The sequence below is a fragment of the Taeniopygia guttata genome, chromosome 24 (genome assembly GCF_048771995.1).
Source record: "Taeniopygia guttata chromosome 24, bTaeGut7.mat, whole genome shotgun sequence".
Taxonomy (NCBI): domain Eukaryota; kingdom Metazoa; phylum Chordata; class Aves; order Passeriformes; family Estrildidae; genus Taeniopygia; species Taeniopygia guttata.
This window is the reverse complement of record NC_133049.1, coordinates 1,913,718-1,930,465: the sequence shown is the minus strand read 5'-3', so window position 1 is coordinate 1,930,465 and position 16,748 is coordinate 1,913,718. Positions and strand designations below refer to the sequence as shown.

The 16,748-nt window shown below is 55.3% G+C and overlaps 1 protein-coding gene across 6 annotated transcripts in view; it reads right to left on the bottom strand.

Annotated features, from left to right (window-relative positions):
- Positions 1 to 145: 145 nt before the first annotated feature.
- Positions 146 to 16,748, bottom strand: part of KIRREL3 (kirre like nephrin family adhesion molecule 3) — a 385,643-nt gene continuing 369,040 nt past the window's right edge. For 2 of the 6 annotated variants that reach the window (XM_030290681.4, XM_030290683.4), the window contains 6 exons: positions 16,537 to 16,735; positions 15,024 to 15,059; positions 12,163 to 12,270; positions 8,229 to 8,338; positions 1,876 to 1,962; positions 146 to 1,005 (listed from right to left, as the gene is read on the bottom strand). In XM_030290681.4, coding sequence (XP_030146541.1) covers positions 562 to 1,005; positions 1,876 to 1,962; positions 8,229 to 8,338; positions 12,163 to 12,270; positions 15,024 to 15,059; positions 16,537 to 16,735 — 984 coding nt within the window. In that variant the 3' untranslated portion in view covers positions 146 to 561. Of the gene's footprint in view, positions 1,006 to 1,875; positions 1,963 to 5,223; positions 5,657 to 7,786; positions 8,162 to 8,228; positions 8,339 to 12,162; positions 12,271 to 15,023; positions 15,060 to 16,536; positions 16,736 to 16,748 lie in introns of those variants that run through there. The other 4 variants (XM_030290682.4, XM_041720899.2, XM_072918286.1 and 1 more) reach the window with 3 other exon arrangements.

The following is a 16,748-nucleotide window of genomic DNA, read 5'->3' as shown; positions in this document are numbered from 1 at the left end:
CAGCTGCCCCGTGCCTCAGTTTCCCTCCATCACCGGCCATTTCTGCCCCAGTTGGCCATGGCACACGGGGCTCCAGGCCAGCTCTGTGCCGGGACAGAGTGGCAGGAAAGCCGATGTCCCCGCGGGGTGGCCATCAGCCCAGGCGTGCCACGAGAAACACCTCTTGTATTGACCGCGGTGCCGCGATACAGCGTGGAGAGGCCCTTCCCGGGGAGTCCCTGTCCCACCGCTGTCCCGCACCTCCTGTCCCCACAGGGACCCCCCGACCCCCCGACACGGACTCTATAAGTATGGACACCGAACACCACAAGGGAAGGGAGGGAGGGCAGCGGGAAGCGAGCGGCTGGGGGTGCGCGGCGGGGGCGGCTCCCCGGGGCTCGGCGCATCCTCGGCGGGGTTGTGCTTAGCGTGTGCCGGGGAGGGGATGCTCGGCCGGTCCCCTGCCCCCAGCCCCGCTCCGGGGGGCTGGATCCGGCCTCTCCCCACGCCGCTACCGGCGGTGCCACTGTCCGAGCGCGGAGCCACTGCGCCCACCGGAGGGTCCCGAGCGTCCCGAGGGGCTCAAACGTGCGTCTGCATCCGCCTCTGCAGGGGCCGGCTGGGGTCCGAGTTCTGGGAAGACGACTGGGAATGGTGGGAGGAGGATGCCGAGGCCTTGCTGGCCTTGTCGAACTGCACGTAGCCGTCCTGCTTGCCGCTGCTGCTGATGCTGCTGTCGCACTGGGTGTCGAGGAAGGAGCTGCTGTCGCTCATGGAGCCGCGCTGGAACTCGCGCTCGCACAGCTCGATGGAGCTGCTGCCCATGCCCAGCACGAAGCGCTGGCTGTAGTCGTAGAGGCGGCTCTGCCCGCTCAGGGTGCTGTAGATGTTGGTGAAGGACATGCCCGTGGGCACCCGCTGCTTGCCCGCCGGGCGCAGGTCGGCCGGGCAGCCCGACAGCGAGATGGTGGGGGTGGAGTGGTGCTCCTTGAAGGTGTTCACGCTGTAGTAGCCGTTGGTGGGGTCCTGGGGAGCGGGAGAAGCGGGGCAGGTTGGTGGTGCCCTCCCTGGGTACCGCGGCATTTGGGGGTGCCCACGCTGCCCATTCACCCAGGACATGAGGGACTTACCCGAATCATCGAAAATGCTGAGCTGGGAGAGACCCACAAGGACCATCCAGTCCAACTCCTGGCCCTGCCCAGACACCCCAACAATCCCTCCCTGTGCCTGAGAGCGCTGTCCAAAGGCTCCTGCAGCTCTGGCAGCCTCGGGGCCGTGCCCATTCCCTGGGGAGCCTGGGCAGTGCCAGCACCTCTGGGGCAAGAACCTCTGCCTGATATCCAACCCAACGCTCCCTTGGTACAGCTCCAGCTGTTGTCTCAGGTCCTGTTGCTGGTCACAGATCAGAGCTGTCCCTCAGGAAGAAGCTGCAGACCCTGATGAGTCTCCCCTTGGTCTCCTCCAGGCTGGACAAGCCAAGTCACCTCAGCCGCTCCTCATATGAGCCCTCCAGACCCTTCCCCATTTTCATAGCCCCCCTTTGGAGGACACCTCAACCTCCAAAAACCATCCAGCAATGCCCTCTTGTGCCACCAGTGAATTCAATCAGGCCGGGACACAAACGCCCCTTGCCCATCACTGTCCTGGCACCACAGCTTTGTGTTACCCCTAAAAGCTGCTGGGGCCACAAGGCAGTGCCAGCATGCCAGAGCCTCTCTCCCTGCACAGGGACAGCCCTCTGGGACAGGCCAGCACTGGGGACATGGCCCGAGGGCAGACAGCCTGGCAGCAGCAGGGCTGGGTTCTGCCCGGGGAGGGGTTCCCAGCACCCTGGGGTGCAGCCAGGAGTGACCCATCTCTTCACTGGGGACAAAGACAGCCCAGGATCCAACTCACCTTCAGGTTTTGAAACTCCTTCTCCTCCTCCTTGAGCACCTCGAGCTGCTTCAGCACCGAATCCTGCTGGAACTCGCCCCGGTCCATCTAGGGAGGGACACAGGCAGGGTCAGCATCCCAGCACCGCCTGCCCCCGGCTTCTCATCACCCCCAGGCCCTGCGGGGTGAGCCCCACACCCACCAGCAGCCCCAGGGCACTGGGGAGTTGCCACCAGCTGGATTCAAGGCCTGCCCAGGGGTGTCACAGCAGTGTCCGAGGGTGGATGCCCAAAAGCCACACAATTCCCTGGGTTACAGATGGTTTTTCCCCGTTTAGGACAGTAAAAAGCAGGCTGATGCAGAACACGAATTATTTACCGAGGTAAGGGTTGGGGCTGCACCCGCTGCCCAAAGCAACACCCCCAAAATCACCTTGTTTTTGTTTTTGTTGGTTTTTTGGGTTTTTTGTTTCCCTTCTTTTCATCCTTTCCTCCTCAGCTGAACTTGGCCGCCTCATTAGTTTTCCTTTGAAGGCTGGCTGTGATCGGGGGGAGGCGGAGAGGAGGGGCAAGGTGCACATTAATTACACCACAGCTTTAATTACCCTTCCTTCAGCACGCGGGGCTGTGCAGGAAGCAGGATAATTATCAACCAATTTCTGAGTTGCCTTTTTTAGCTTCTCCCGTATTCACCGGACGCCTCCAGCCCTTCTCTGGCATCACAGCCCCACGCCAGCCCCAAAATCCCCTTTCATTGCCCAAATTTCCTCTTTAAGATGGTAAGTGGCTGTGGAAATTCACCCCGCGGCACTTGCTGTTCATCTCCCGAAAGCCTTTGATGTGGCTGTTAAAGGCAATAAATTAAAGTACCTGAGTTTTCCTAGGGAAAAGAAAGCCTGTATCAGCCATTGATTTACCAGGATAAATACAAGTGTCGCCGAGGATTAAACGAGTGCGGCTAAAATGGGACGTGGAGGGTTTTTTTTGCTCTGCCAGCCCTGGCGACCCCCTCGCTCCTCTAAAGCAGCTCTGCAAAGGCTGACTGGGGCTGTTAACCCTATCGGAAGGGTTTAACGGGTCCCAGCTGGGAATGAAAACGAAAAACCACTTCTCCTCCTTGGATTTGCTGCTTTTTGGGTTTTTTTTTTTTTGTTTTTTCCTTGGCGTGGACGCCCCAGAGCAGGGCAGGGCCAGACCCCAGAGATGGAAGAGAGAGGGGAGAAGGGAAGTGGGAACCAAGGGAACAATCCCACTGTGACCAAACCTCCCTGGAATTCATGTCGGGTTTGATGGGGTGTTTGAAGCCGCTTTATTTAAGCCATTTATTTTATTTAAGCCATTGAAGTGATGGTGGGAGTGATCCAGGTGCTGGGATGCTCCGTGAGGACCCTGCCTGTCCCCGACGCTCCGAATTCAGCTGCACCATCACATCAGTGAACCTCCAAGTCCCCCATTGCAGCCGGTCATTGACATCAACTTTATTAAAGTTTTCCAGCATTAATTAGCGGGCGGTGGGATCCTCGTTAGTGTGATTTCTGCTTTGTCATCACTGAGCAAACATCGGCAAGGGACTGATGTTAACTCAAGTTCACTCCATCACCAATATTGACAAGAACTATGAAGGGGGAGAGGGAAATAGAAGCATCACTTCAGGCTGGCTGTGCTGGTTCTCCCGCCTTTCACGCCACCAAATGAAGCCTCCGAGATGGAGAATCCGACAGGATATTAAATTCTTGGCTTTCATTAGTGGTCACAATATGTTTTTTAAAATGCTGCTTCAGGTGCTTGAGTATCCTCCAGACCCGGCGGGCTCGAAGTGCCTCCCCCGCCTCGCTCCAGGTTTAATTATAATTTTTCCAGCTGCTTGGGTAATTGGTGCGGGCCAGACCTTAGCAGGGTGAGGGATGTCGGTGACGATTCTCCAACAGCGACTTCCTTTGCTCCCAGGGAGGGAAAGAGCCATGAATAAAGAACCCCGCTGGGGGAGTGTGGCTGCCCACCGCAGGAGAAGCTGCCTTGTCCCACCTCTCCCCAAAATGCTGCTTTGGGACGCCCTGGAAGGAGCCGTCTGGGAGGGAGGGATGTTCCCCGAGCCTCCCGGCGAGGCTGGGTGTTGTGGAGACACACACACGGCTCTGACAGCTCAGGGCTGCCGGTGCTTCCCGGTGCCAGGGGCCGCTGGGCACATGGAACACGTCCCTGCCCACGGGCACGGGGGGAAGGCAGGGAAAGGGATGCTGTGTCCACTGGGATGAGCGTAGGAATGAGCCTCGCCCAGAATGGAAATTCTGCTGCTTTGATTTTTCCTCTTCCACAGGGATCTGAGCTGAGCACCTGTCTGGGAAAGGTGTCTGGTGCTGATCGCCTGTGAAGGCTGTGAACAAACTGGAAACAGCCCTCGGAGCAGAGGAACGGCTTTAAGGGGACAGGGAAAAATAAACCTATCACTGGATTGATTATTTTAACCGTTCCACTCCAAATATGAACCACAGGCAATGCCTGGATCTGCCTGGCCACAGTGGGGCATGAATGATCCTGAAGGGATGACTGATCCAGAGGTGGAGATCTCTGGGACGCTCCTGCCTGCCTGACACTTTGGGATTGTCTCTGACTGCTCATGGCAGTGGGAACGGCTCCTGTTCCAGTGAGCTCATGGGCACCCTGTGCCCCCCTTCCCCGGGACCCTGTGACTCTGATCAAGATAACCCCTGGATCCTCCTTCCTGCCCCAACGGGGTTGGCAGAGAGCCAGGAGAGCCCACCCTGTCCAAAGTCTATATAGACCCCTGAGATTTCCTATTCTCTCTTTTTTGCCTCGCTCTCCACATGGACACCACAGAATAAAGAGAGCTGTACCAGCTTTACCCTGGGGTAAGAGCCTCTTTTGAATATTTTTCCCTCTCCTGGTATTCCTCCCCTCACAGCCCCTTATCTCTGAGCTAGTCGGATTATTCGGGGGCTGCGTAGAGGGGGGGAAACTACAGGCTCCTTTGGGATTATCAGCCCCGTTTCACAGGTACAAATGTGGTAAAACATATAATAACACAATTCCACACACGGGGTGCGCTCAGACAGGAACAAACCCAGCCATGGTAAGGGAGGAGCTGTGCCAGCCGGAGCTGATGCTCTTCATCCCCCTCCTCACAGCCCGGGCTCAACGGAGCCGCCCCGCAGGAGGGACAATGAGGCTGTTGTGGTTTATTTTGCCCCGGATCAAACCCTCCACCAGCTCTTTTGCCTCCAGCCCCTGGAGCTGGCAGCCTTTTCCCTGCCCGTAGGCGCTGCCTGGCAGAGCATCTCTCGGAGCAGGGGGTGGGAACGCCGCCGAGGCAATGTGAACATATGCAAATCAAGCAGCGTGACGCGTATCCTAAGGTGTTAATGAATTTATAGATGCATGAATAATTACTTGTGAAAAGCACGGTGTGCCGCCGAGGTCACAGATGGCTGGTGAGGGCGAGGAGATCATCTCAAGGGATGGAGAGCTCACAGGACGCTCGGAGAAGGCAAATGGGGAGCAGAGGGAATAATGCTGCCGCTGGGAGAAGGGAGAGCTGCAAAGTTTTGGGGTGAAGGCAGGGAGGTGCTGGGCACTGCCCTGCTCCTCCTGCTAAAGAGGTCTCATTGCTCCTCATCAGCAAGGAGTTTTTAACTTGATCCTTCATTTCATTGACAGAATTGGGACATTTTATCAGGAACCTGTTTGGCATCCAAGGCTGGGTGTCTGATGGCCAGAGGAGGATCCAACCAACTGTTGGACACAGCAAAGATGTGGATGAAGGACAGAGGGTGTCTCTGGAGACTCTGAGGAGAGAAGGAATTGGGGACTATTTCCTGGGAATGTGCTTGCTGAGGGCAGATGAGGGTGGGGAGGCTTTGATCCAGGCAAGGGAGGGGGCTTTGATGCCTTCTCCCTGCAGGTAGGATGTCCCAGCTGTCCCAACCCCTGCCAACATCAGGGTCAGAGATCACAGACCATCTCTTCCAGCTCCCGAACGGCGCTGATCCAAGGATGTCATTCCCAGATGGTGTATTTTCGGAAAAAAAAGCCTGGATTTGGCCAGGAAGGGGGAAGAATTGCCCTCTTCCAGTCCAGCCAGGCTGTGAGTCTCTGTTGTGTCACATCCCAAAGTGATCGGCTTTAAGTGTGAACCCTGTTCACACTTCAACAGTTCCAGTGTGCCGTGACCAAACCACCTCTCACCAGTCTGGCTGATAAACCAGGAGCTCCACAACCTCTCCCTGTAAGGCATTTTTTCCCAGCTCTCAAACAAATATTGTCATTTTTATTCTGCACCGTTTCCACCCTGCCAGAATCCTCATTGCAACGTGCCCAGCACAGCTCCACTCCCAGCCTCACCAAGGCACGAGCTGACGTGAAATCACCCCCTGGCTCCTGCAAATAACCTAAGAAAGGATGGATTCCAAGATCATGTGCTTGACCTCTCACCACCATCCTCTTCCTTGTTCACTCAGAGTGGTTAATGTTCTCTTCTGCTGAGGCTTCATGTGTGCTTCCAGCCTGGCCTGGAGTGGGATTTGGGATGATCCCAGATGCCCCTGTGGGAGCCAGGTCTGGGCTCGGCACTGCTGATCACACAGATGATGTACAAGGAGAGAAAGCTTCTTCTTTCCCTTCATCCCAGCAGATTGCTCCAAACCCAACCCCAGCTTCCTCTGCCCTTCCAGCCTTGCAAATCCCACCACAGACTTGCAGATTTCTCAGGGCAAAGCCCTACTGGGAACGAAGGGTCTTGCACAGGAACCTCAGTGGTGCTGGGGTAAGTTGTCAGATCTCCACCTCCTCCTGCCTCATTGTTTGGAGGCTCCCTGGCTGCCTGAATGCTCTGGCAATCCTGACAATTTCAGCAATTCCACCCACTCTACGATGATCAGCCGTGCCTTCCCACCAGGCATTCATGCAACAGCTTTTGCAGGCAGGACATACAAGTGCTGCCCAAAAAAATTGAGATTTAGAGGAGGAAAAAACCACCCAACAGCCTAGAAAGCAGCCAGTGGCTTTTTCAATCCCTTCCCCCTTTCCCATCTGCTCTTTTCTCTCTCTCTCTCTTTTTTTTTTTCTATTTTTTTTTTCTTTTTCAGGATTCTTTGCCATTTTTCAGCTTCTCTTTGTCACCAGCAAGTGAAAGCCAAGGCAAACTGGGGCTGAGCCACAGAGAAGAGTGACCACAGCACGCAGAGGGGCTGCTGCTGGCGAGGATGCAGCAGCATCAGGGCACAAGCTGCGTTTTCTGGACCTCAGCCATGCACCTCTTGCCCTGCCCGTGTCCCTCGGTCCCCTCGGGTGAAGGTGGTGGCCTCGGGAAGGTGACACCTCCCCGGTGTTACAGACCCAGTGCAGACTGGCCTCGGGTGGGCATCCAGCCCTGGGTACAGCCCCGGTGCTGCCCGCACAAGGCTCGCTGGGTGATGAGCTCGTTGTCACCTCGTGCTCCCCCCTTGGGTCTCTCCCTGCCCTCCGCAGCTTTCCAGGTGTGAGGTGGCAAATTTGCTTTGCAATTAGCCCGGCGGGCAGATGGGCCACTGTGGGAATCCAGAGCTTCCCTCTGGCTGCCCTGGCAGGTCTGGGACCCTGGCAGGGGTCAGGAACCCCCCTGGACAGAGCCCACAGAGACATTGGCTGTGATCTCTGGCCATGGAAAAGAATTTTCAATCTTACAGGGTGAATTACCAGCTCTGAGTGTTTGATATAAGTAATAATTAAGTGTGACACAGGTGCAAAAGTAAAATTTTAGGATTCTAGATTAGGGGTTCAAAGGGGACAAGATGGAGGAAATTGGGTGTGCCTTGTCCTTTTCCTCCTTCTTCATGCCCTCCATGTTTCACTGTGGTGTTGGCATTTTTCTGTTGGTTCAGGCTGGGGACACACTGTTCAACGTAGGTGACAGATATTGGCACGTTATTGTAAATCCAGCACAGGTAGTTTGTGGTATTTAATGTTTGTACCATCCCACTGAGGGCAGAGCCCCACACGCTGCCCTGCAGGACAGAGCTGCGGCAGGGCAGCAGAACATGTTAGAGATAAACAGAATAAACAACCTTGAAACAGCACAGACGAATTATGGCTTCTGCTTTGGCAGCGGGGCTGACAGACAGAGACTTTCTACAACCTCGTAATCACCAATACCCACAGATTCCGACAGGCCACTGCAATAAAGCTCTAGCAGCTCTCCCTCCTCATTAGCCAAGTTTCACTCGAGGAGTTTTTATGGCAAGAGAACGTGGATCTCGAGAACAGCATTTTTGCACCGAGTGGTTATTACGGGGCTGAGCGACGCGTGTCCAGGCCTGTAACCATCAAACTGCACCCGGAGCAATCGGGAAGGGAAGGGAAGGGAAGGGAAGGGATTCTCACCATCAGCTGCTTGATGGTCGGGTGCTCCTCCGCCTCCCTGCCCGAGGCTGGCTCCTTGTGCACGATCTCCACGCGGATGTCGTTCTTGGCAGACACCACACCCTTGAGGTCTGGGAAAAGAGGGAGATGGACCAGGGCGTTAGTGGGAGGCAGTGCTGGAGCTTCTGCAAGGACACGACTGAGGATTCCCGGCAGCACTAAGCCCGGCTCTGCAAGCCCATTGGAGAGCTGGAGGAGCAATATTTGCGTGCCAGAGGTATGGACGGCTCAGACTCCTATAGGAATTCCCTTTGGAGCTCGGTTGGCCTCTGCCACACTCACGGTGCTGTTACCAGGGGCTGGGCTGTAGTAGAACTGCCCCCACAGAGAGTGAAATCCTTGTCCAGCCTGCTGATCCATAGGAAATACTGCTCCTGAGGGATGGACCAGCCCTGCCCAGGCTCTGGGAAAAGCCTCCCGCAGGCTGGGGTGCAGACAACACACAGAAAAGGCCAAGCAAGGAGCACAGACGTAGCCAGGGACAGTTTTATCATCTCCAAGCAGCCTGGAAATGACAACGAGAGAAGAGAGAAACATTCACTCCCTGCCTTCCCTGAAGGTGTCAGGCGTGCTTTGAACAAGCCATTTTCGCAGAACTAACCCACAGATGCGGAGCAGCGGGAGCAGACGGCGGCGCAAAGCCGAGATGAAAAGCGGAGATGGAGGCAAATCTGAGCAGCGAGACCTCAGCAGCTTTGAAGCCGGCCCCCAGCCACGGACCTGGCTCTCAACTCCCAGGATGGCTGTGCCAGCCCTCCCAGACCCAAAAACTGCCTCGAACCACCGGTTTGTCAGATCTGCCTCCAGCTGATGGATCCAGCAGCGCCCTGCCAAGCCAGGATTGCGGGGATCAGTCCACAAAAGGCTGGACCCCCCGGGAGTTTTATCTCTAAACCAAACGGAATGATGTAACCCACACCAGCTCCAAGCTCTGTCCTTGAATTCATCTCTCCGAGCATCCCCTGTCCTCCACAGCCCCCAGACCTCGCCAAGTCCCAGGGCGCAAGGCAAAGCCTTTCACTGAGAAGTTACTACAGCTTATTTTTTTTAATGTTGTCCTGCTGGGACCACATTCCTGGTGCTGGAGCCTCTGTCTTTAATCACAAGGAGACGCTAATCAGTGTCTTGCAGCTTCTCTCCCAGGAGTGTTCCCCCTCAAATAACTCTGGGCCGTTAAGTCACTGAAGATGCAACAACAGATGTGCAGTAAATTTTTTTCTTTTCTCTTTTCCAGAGTCTCCAGGCTTGGTGTGTCTGCACCTGGTCCTTTTTTTTTTCCTTTTTTTTTTTTTTTTCCTGCATTTTCCCAAAACATGGTCAGGAATTGCCTCCCCCATTGCTGTTAGTTGTGGTCAGTGGCTGGGTCAGGAGATTTCTTCTCCAGAGTTACTGCTGGGTCACTGTGTCCCCTCAACACAACTGTTCCTGCAGCCTGCACCAGGTTGTTATAAATGATGGCACAACGCTCTGGTATTTGTCTTGGGAGAGGAATCTGCAGTCATCCTGGCAGGAAATGAGTCCTTCTCCTGCTATCCAAGTGCTCTGTCAATCCCATCATTCCTGAGCTGATCTCTGTAATAACTCCACACATCACACACAGCTAACAGTGATGAAATTCCTTTCCTCACCTTTCAGCCTGGTGTTCCCACCCTCCTGCCACCAGAGACAGTGGTCACAGCCTTCAGCTGGCATCAGCACCTCAAAACTGGGGTAAAAGCCCATCCACCTGGCACATCCAAGTCCTTCCCTGCAGGGTTCTGCACCCTGAGTGTCAGTGGGGTCTGGTTCAGCTGCTGATGCTCCCAGTTCCCCCCAAACCCAAGCAGAGACTGTTTTGGTAGTTTCCAGGAGCTTTTGGAGGCAGGAAAAGAAGAACTGAATGCCACCAGCACCCCATGCATGAATCTCAGGCTGGGGAATCCCATCTGCACTCTGGATTTGCTGCTGTTCCCAGCTGGGTCTGGCTCTTCCCTTCCCACAAGGTTTTGGGGAGGGAAGGGAGATCAGGGCAGGGATCTTCACTGATCTCTTGGGTGATCTCTTACTTATTCTGATCCCAAAGTGAAGTGGCAAAGCCTTGTAGGGAGCACAGGGACCCCTGCCCTGGCCTGGGGATGCTGCTGACCTCTCCCCAGGGAATCACACTGCCGGGGGAGCAGCAGGGCAGGGAACACTCCCAGACCCAGCAGCCTCTGGTGTATTGAAGACCCAAAAACCTTTTCTAAATGGGATAACACTGGAAACCCAGCGGAGAAAAGGGACTTCAAACCCTGCCACCATGTCCCCAGTGCCTTCCTTCCAGAACCTGTCTTCCCAGCCCTGGTGAGGAAAATGCCTCTTCTTCCTGATTTAGCAATGGGGTAAATAACACAAGGCATTTGGCTGGGATGGCCTTGTCCCCTCTTGGCTTTCTCCTTGAAGAGCAGCCCATCCCTGCATTGCCTCCAGCTTGTGAGGGTCTAAATCCCGGCGTTTTCACCATGTCTGGAATCTGTTGTCATGGCATTCCTGTGAAACCGTGGGTCCTGTAAAGAGCCCTGCACCACCTGGTTCCATCTAACGAGAGGGAAATAATGAACCACACGCTCCCCGTTTCTCTGAAGGATGTGGCATGGGGAAAAAACAGCCCATGGACATGGGAACACGGCTTGGCACTGCTTCCTTCAGGTTCTTGCATTGTCTCTTGCTGCCAAATGACCTCCACGACATCAAACTGGCCTGGTCTTGGGTGCTGTCCATCAGCAATCCTTCCCCAAAAAGCAAGATAAGTTACTTTCCCTATTTAGTTCATTAATTCTTGCTAATGGAGGCTGTGAGAGTTCAAAAAAAATGGGATAAAACAGGGAGAAGCATCATTAACACGCTGAAAATTAAACACATTTCTGCAGTGAGGGGCTGTGTGTCCTTACTGAATCCAGGAGCTGCCTGGTGTCTTTGATGGCTTTGTAAATCATCAAGGGGGAAAAAAAAAAAAAAGAACAACAACTGGGTTTTCTGGCACACACATGGAGAGTTTGGCATCCTGGAATCCGTACCACGCGTCTCGCGAGCCAGGAGCAGCGCCAAGGATCTTCTCCTCTCCCCAGAGGCTTGGAATGCTGTAGACAATCACAGTCTTCTCCCTCCTGCTTTGGTGCCTTTTCATGGAGCCAACAATCCTCCTTTAATTTCCTGGTGTCTTTTTAATGAGGCCAGACAATGCTGCACTGCTTCCCCCTCCTCCTCCTCTACCTGTGTCTCTAATGTCACTTTAACTTGTATTTCCACTGCAGCCAGACTCTGAAACGCACAAGTCCCACGAAAAACCCCTCTGCTGGCTGTCATTCCTGCTAGGAATATGCATGTCAGGAAAATTGGAATTAAAACAGAAGCAGAACTGTGGAGGGTTTTTAAGCACCCGTGTGGCACACTGAGGATGCTTCTCTCTCTTGTACCTCAGGATTTCTCCAAGGGAGAGATTAAGAGGTCCCCTGCACACCTCCTGAGCTGCCTGTGCTGCTGACAGGGACCAGCAGTAACCCTGGCATGTTTTCCATAAGCCCTTCCCTTTTCCCACAGGGCTGCCTTTGCAGCAGACACTTGGTAGACCAACAGGAGAAGCGGCTTGTGCGGAGAAGAAAATTCAGTAAATTGTGACGGCAAATTAATTTCAATTTCAATTTCAATTTCAATTTCAATTTCAATTTCAATTTCAATTCAAATTGAATTTCAATTTCAATTTCAATTTCAATTTCAATTTCAATTTCAATTTCAATTTCAATTTCATTTCAAATTTCAATTTCAATTTCAATTTCAATTCAAATTCAGTTTCTCCCTGCTCCACTGAATTCACCCTCTCCCCTGAGTTCTCCCCAGCCCTTCCAAAGGGGTGCAGCGTGGTGGGGGTGACACTTACTCCTCTGGGAGCGGGCGCAGCAGAAGGCGACGATGGTGGCCATCAGCACCAGGAACGCCACGCCGGCCCCCACGGCCACTCCGATGATCACCGCCATCGGCACCGACTCTGCAAGAGCAAGGAGAGGGAGCATGAAGTGGCCTGAAGGTCACAGAGGGGCCTTTTCCCCCAGGGACCCACCCCTGGCTACTGGCAAGAGGCTCAGGGATGAGCCTGGGGAGGGTTTTGGGGCTCCTTCCCTGCTCCCCCATCCGTGCGTGGTGATGTCGGCACGGGCTGCCCGTGGGATGCTGCGGTTTGTACAACCCTGCTCGTTCTGTGCCTCAGTTTACCCTGGGAGGAGAGGAGGGGAGCCAGAGGAGCGGATTAGCAGCTGCTCTTGTTAGTGCCCTGCGGGTTAATGAATGAGCTTCTCTAAAGGATGAAGTGCAAAAGAAGACCGTGTGTTAATATTATTAAGAAAGAGAAATGGCTTCTGAGCAGGCTGATGGATTACTTAACCCCAATCATCATTCACAGCCCCTCCCTATTTTATATCCCAATTTCCTGCCTTCTCCTGTGGCTTATCAACAGTCATCCTTCCAAAATTCCTGAGGGGGCTACAAGGACTGGGACAGGAGGGATGGCCCATGCTGGGGCTGAGCACTGTGGGGTGGGATGTGTGAGCAGGGTCTGTGAGAGGCAGAGCAGGGGATGCACCCTCACATCCTTCTGCCTACAAGAACTCTGTCACCAAGTTCCCGCTGGGGATTTTGGGCTCTGGCTCAGCCAGCAAAGCTGATTTATCTATGCAGGCTCTGGCAGCAGCTTGTGAGGTGTGGGGAGGGTGGAATGGGAAAACACATTTATGGTGAGAGGGTCAGATTTGGAACCCCAATGCCTTTTTATCTCCCTGCTCTGTCTCTCTAGTTCCTCCAGCACAGCTCCAGCTTTACAGGGAGTGTTGGGTTGGATTAAGGAGGGGCAGCGGTGGGCAGCACTCACACTGCAGGACACCACAGCTGTGAAGGCACCACAAACTGCCTTCCTTGGCTGGGAGGGTAAAGCTGCATCCTTGAAGACCCTCTCCCCTAAAGCTGCAGGTATCCCTAGGTCCCCATTCCTTCTTTTTCTAAACACTCTGTAGGATCTTGTGAACCAAGAGAGAGATAACCCTGTCTGGGGTGACCAGATAAGGTGGGTGAGTGTGTCCTCACAACTTGCCTGGACGCCTCCTTGGAAGGTGTTTTGTCCTTGGAGGCCTTGCCTTGGAAATGGATGGGATGAATTTATGGGAAAATGTATGCAGAGAGGTGGTTCTCAGGGGTCTGTGCAGATGGGGACATGAATGCTGTTGGACCCTAGGGACACAGGGGGTGACCCAGCTGAGCAGCAAAGCCCAGGGATTGTCACTTGACTGAGTGATACAGGAACCATCTCCCATTGCCCACTGAGCATCATTTCATCCCGGACCTGAGGCCACAGACCCCACCTGGGCCCTTCACCCTTCCCAAGGGGGACACACTCCTGCTGGTGGGACTGGGGACAGTTGTCATTCCACCAGCATCCACTGTGTAGTCAGCAGAGGGTGTCTTCCTTGTTTACCCTATCTCAAGTGGGACAGAGGAGTTCTAAAGTCACTTCATGGTACCCCTGAGCCATGGCTGTGGAGCTCATGGGTCCTGAGCCCTAATTTGGGAACTGCAGGGTGATAAACACGTGGTGCTGATTTGGTTTAGGCTCTGCTCACACTTGATCAAAAGAGAACTGATGTTTCTCACTTTGTGGCTTGCTCGTGGATCTCCTGCTTGGGCCTGCAGGTCCCTTGATGTGTCACATGTCACCAGTGGCACTGAACCAATCCATCACCAAACCTCTGAGAGTGCCCAGGTGGTGAAAAGGCAAATCCCCTCAGTTCTCTGCTGGAGCTCAGGGAACACAGAGGGTTCTGCAGCTGGGTCCAGCTGCCCCAAGAAGCTCACCCTAAAATCAGCATCTTCCAACCCAGCAGCTGAGCCATGGCACGAAGAAACCAGGATTTTCTGAGGCTGCCTGCTAGGCAGTGCTCCTGCCAACAGTGGTAGCTCCTCATGGGATTTTTTTGGCCTTCCCAGAGGAATTTGGAGCAAGGGGCTGGAGAGAAAGGAGCCTGGAGACCCTGGAAAGGCTGGCTGGCTCTCAGCTCTGGGGAATGGGATCTGCAGGCAGAGCTCAGAGAGAAGGAGGTGGTGATGGGGATGAAGATGATGAAGAACAACGCAGGGAATGGGGTGGGGAAAATGTCCAGGGCTCTCCTGGGCTGGGATAAAGGTAACTGCAAAGGGGCAGTGACAGAATGGCAGGGATGGTGAAGTGTCCTGTAGGGATGGGTGAGCTGAGGGGGAGGCAGATTGCTGCTCCCCCAGGAATCCTGCTCTGGGGCACAGGATGAGGAACCACAAGGGCAGCATATCCCACAGATCTGCCCCAAGATCCATCCAAACCTGCTCTGGCGAGTGATGCTGGCCATCACTCTCCCACTATGCTGAGCCAAGCTGATGTCTGCAAATGACCCTGGAAACACGTACTTTTCCCTCTTTGTTTTTATCCCAAAGTAGCACTCGGTGGGACTCCTGCACCATTTTAAACATGGCTGGGTAACAGTGACTGGGGAGCTGGGGCTAAGAAAGTGCTGGTTTCCAGAGTGGATCAGTGGCACAGGGGGGACTGGACCACTCCAGCTTCCCAGTCCTGCCCCAGTCACTGCCCTGCAGTTTCCCTGCACCCCTTCCTGCCCTGCCTGCCCTGTGGAAAGCTGCCGGGCCGGGAGGAGGACGCCGGGCCCTCAGGTGTGGTGATGGCTGGGGACAATCCACATTCACCGTCAGCTCATGATTCCATACCTGCTTGAATACCAGCTCCTGATTTCATTTCCGTACCTGTTTGAAAATAAAGCAAGTGTCCACAGCCTTGCACAGCCCACGCGCCCACCGCAGCCTTCCTGAGCGCTCAGCCCTCTGCTCTGCTCTGCTCTGCTCTGCGCCGGGGCTGGCCCCGTGAAGGGGACCCTGTGCTGTCCCCTGTGCCACCCTGTGCTGTCCCCTTGGGCAGGGCTGTCCCCTGTGCCACCCTGCGCTGTCCCCTGTGCTGTCCCTTGGCCAGGGCAGGACTGTCCCCTGTGCCACCCTGCACTGTCCCCTGTGCCACCCTGCAGTGTCCCCTGGCCAGGGCAGGGCTGTCCCCTGTGTCACCCTGCGCTGTCCCCTGTGCCACCCTGCACTGTCCCCTGTGCCAGGGCAGGGCTGTCCCCTGTGCCACCCTGTTTTGTCCCCTGTGCCACCCTGTGCTGTCCCCTGTGCCACCCTGCACTGTCCCCTTGGGCAGGGCTGTCCCCTGTGCCACCCTGCGCTGTCCCCTGTGGTGTCCCCTGGCCAGGGCAGGGCTGTCCCCTGTGTCACCCTGTGCTGTCCCCTGGCCAGGGCAGGGCTGTCCCCTGTGCTGTCCCCTGGCCAGGGCAGGGCTGTCCCCTGGCGTGGCCCAGCAGGGACACCGGGATGTGAGCCCGGAGCTGGCTCGGCTGCCCGGCCACCCTCCGCCGGGACCCCGGCTCGCCGCCGAGCGCTCCCGCTGACTGGCAGACGACCTGGAAAAACCACTGGCTCTGTTTGCATTGGAAGAAGCCCAAGGCTCATTTTAAGGGGTTCATTTAGCTCTGATTTAATCTGGACGCCAGCCTTGCCTATAAATCACGGCTTAATGAGAACAATCCACCTGCCTGCCCTGGCATTTAATAAAATAGAGGAGAACTGGAGTTCCTCCAGGAGCTAAGCATTCCTCACAGCTAAGCTCTCCCCCCCGCTGCTGTGGAGAGCCCCGAGAGTGGAATTTCCCCGGCCATCCCTGGGAATTGCTGGGTGTGTGAGGCCAGCCCTGTGTGACGTGCTGGCATTGTGGCTGATGGCCAGGATGGAGAGTTGCCACCAGTCCCAATGCCTTCCTCCCATCACCCTGGAGCAGTGGGGTCTGCTGGGAGCAGCCACTCCTGTTTCTCCAAGGCTATAAATGATCCTGCAGCCCGGGGCAGGCATCACCTTGTACTGTGGGACAGGGAGCAAGGGGTGTGGGATCAGCCCGTGCCCTCCAGTTTAGCAGGAAAGGGGAAATCAGGAATACCTTATCAAGCAGAGACTTTACAGGGCTTGTCCTGCCCCTTTACCAAGATCATGTGCCCTAAGGATGCAATCCTACAGCTAGCACAGCTGGAGCCTTGTCATTGTCCTTCCTAATTTCCTCTTTGGCATCCCAAGAGCTCTCCTGAGCACCTCCTGCCTCTCACAGCATCTCCCCACTCTCACAGCCCAGCCAGGCGCTAATTCTCGCTGCCCCCAGCCCCAGCAGCTGCCCAGCAGTGCCCACCTTGCTCCTTGAGGCGGATGATCTCGGTGTCGGAGCCGAAGCTGTTCCAGGCCGTGCAGTTGTAGATGGTTTGGAAATCTGCCCGGACGATGTTGCTGATGGTCAGCGTGGAGATCACCCCCTCATCTGTGCTCACCGTCTCCACCGTGTAGCGCCCGGAGGTCCCGGATTCCAGGACGTTCTCCTTCCAGGACCAAGCCTGCCAAGGGAGA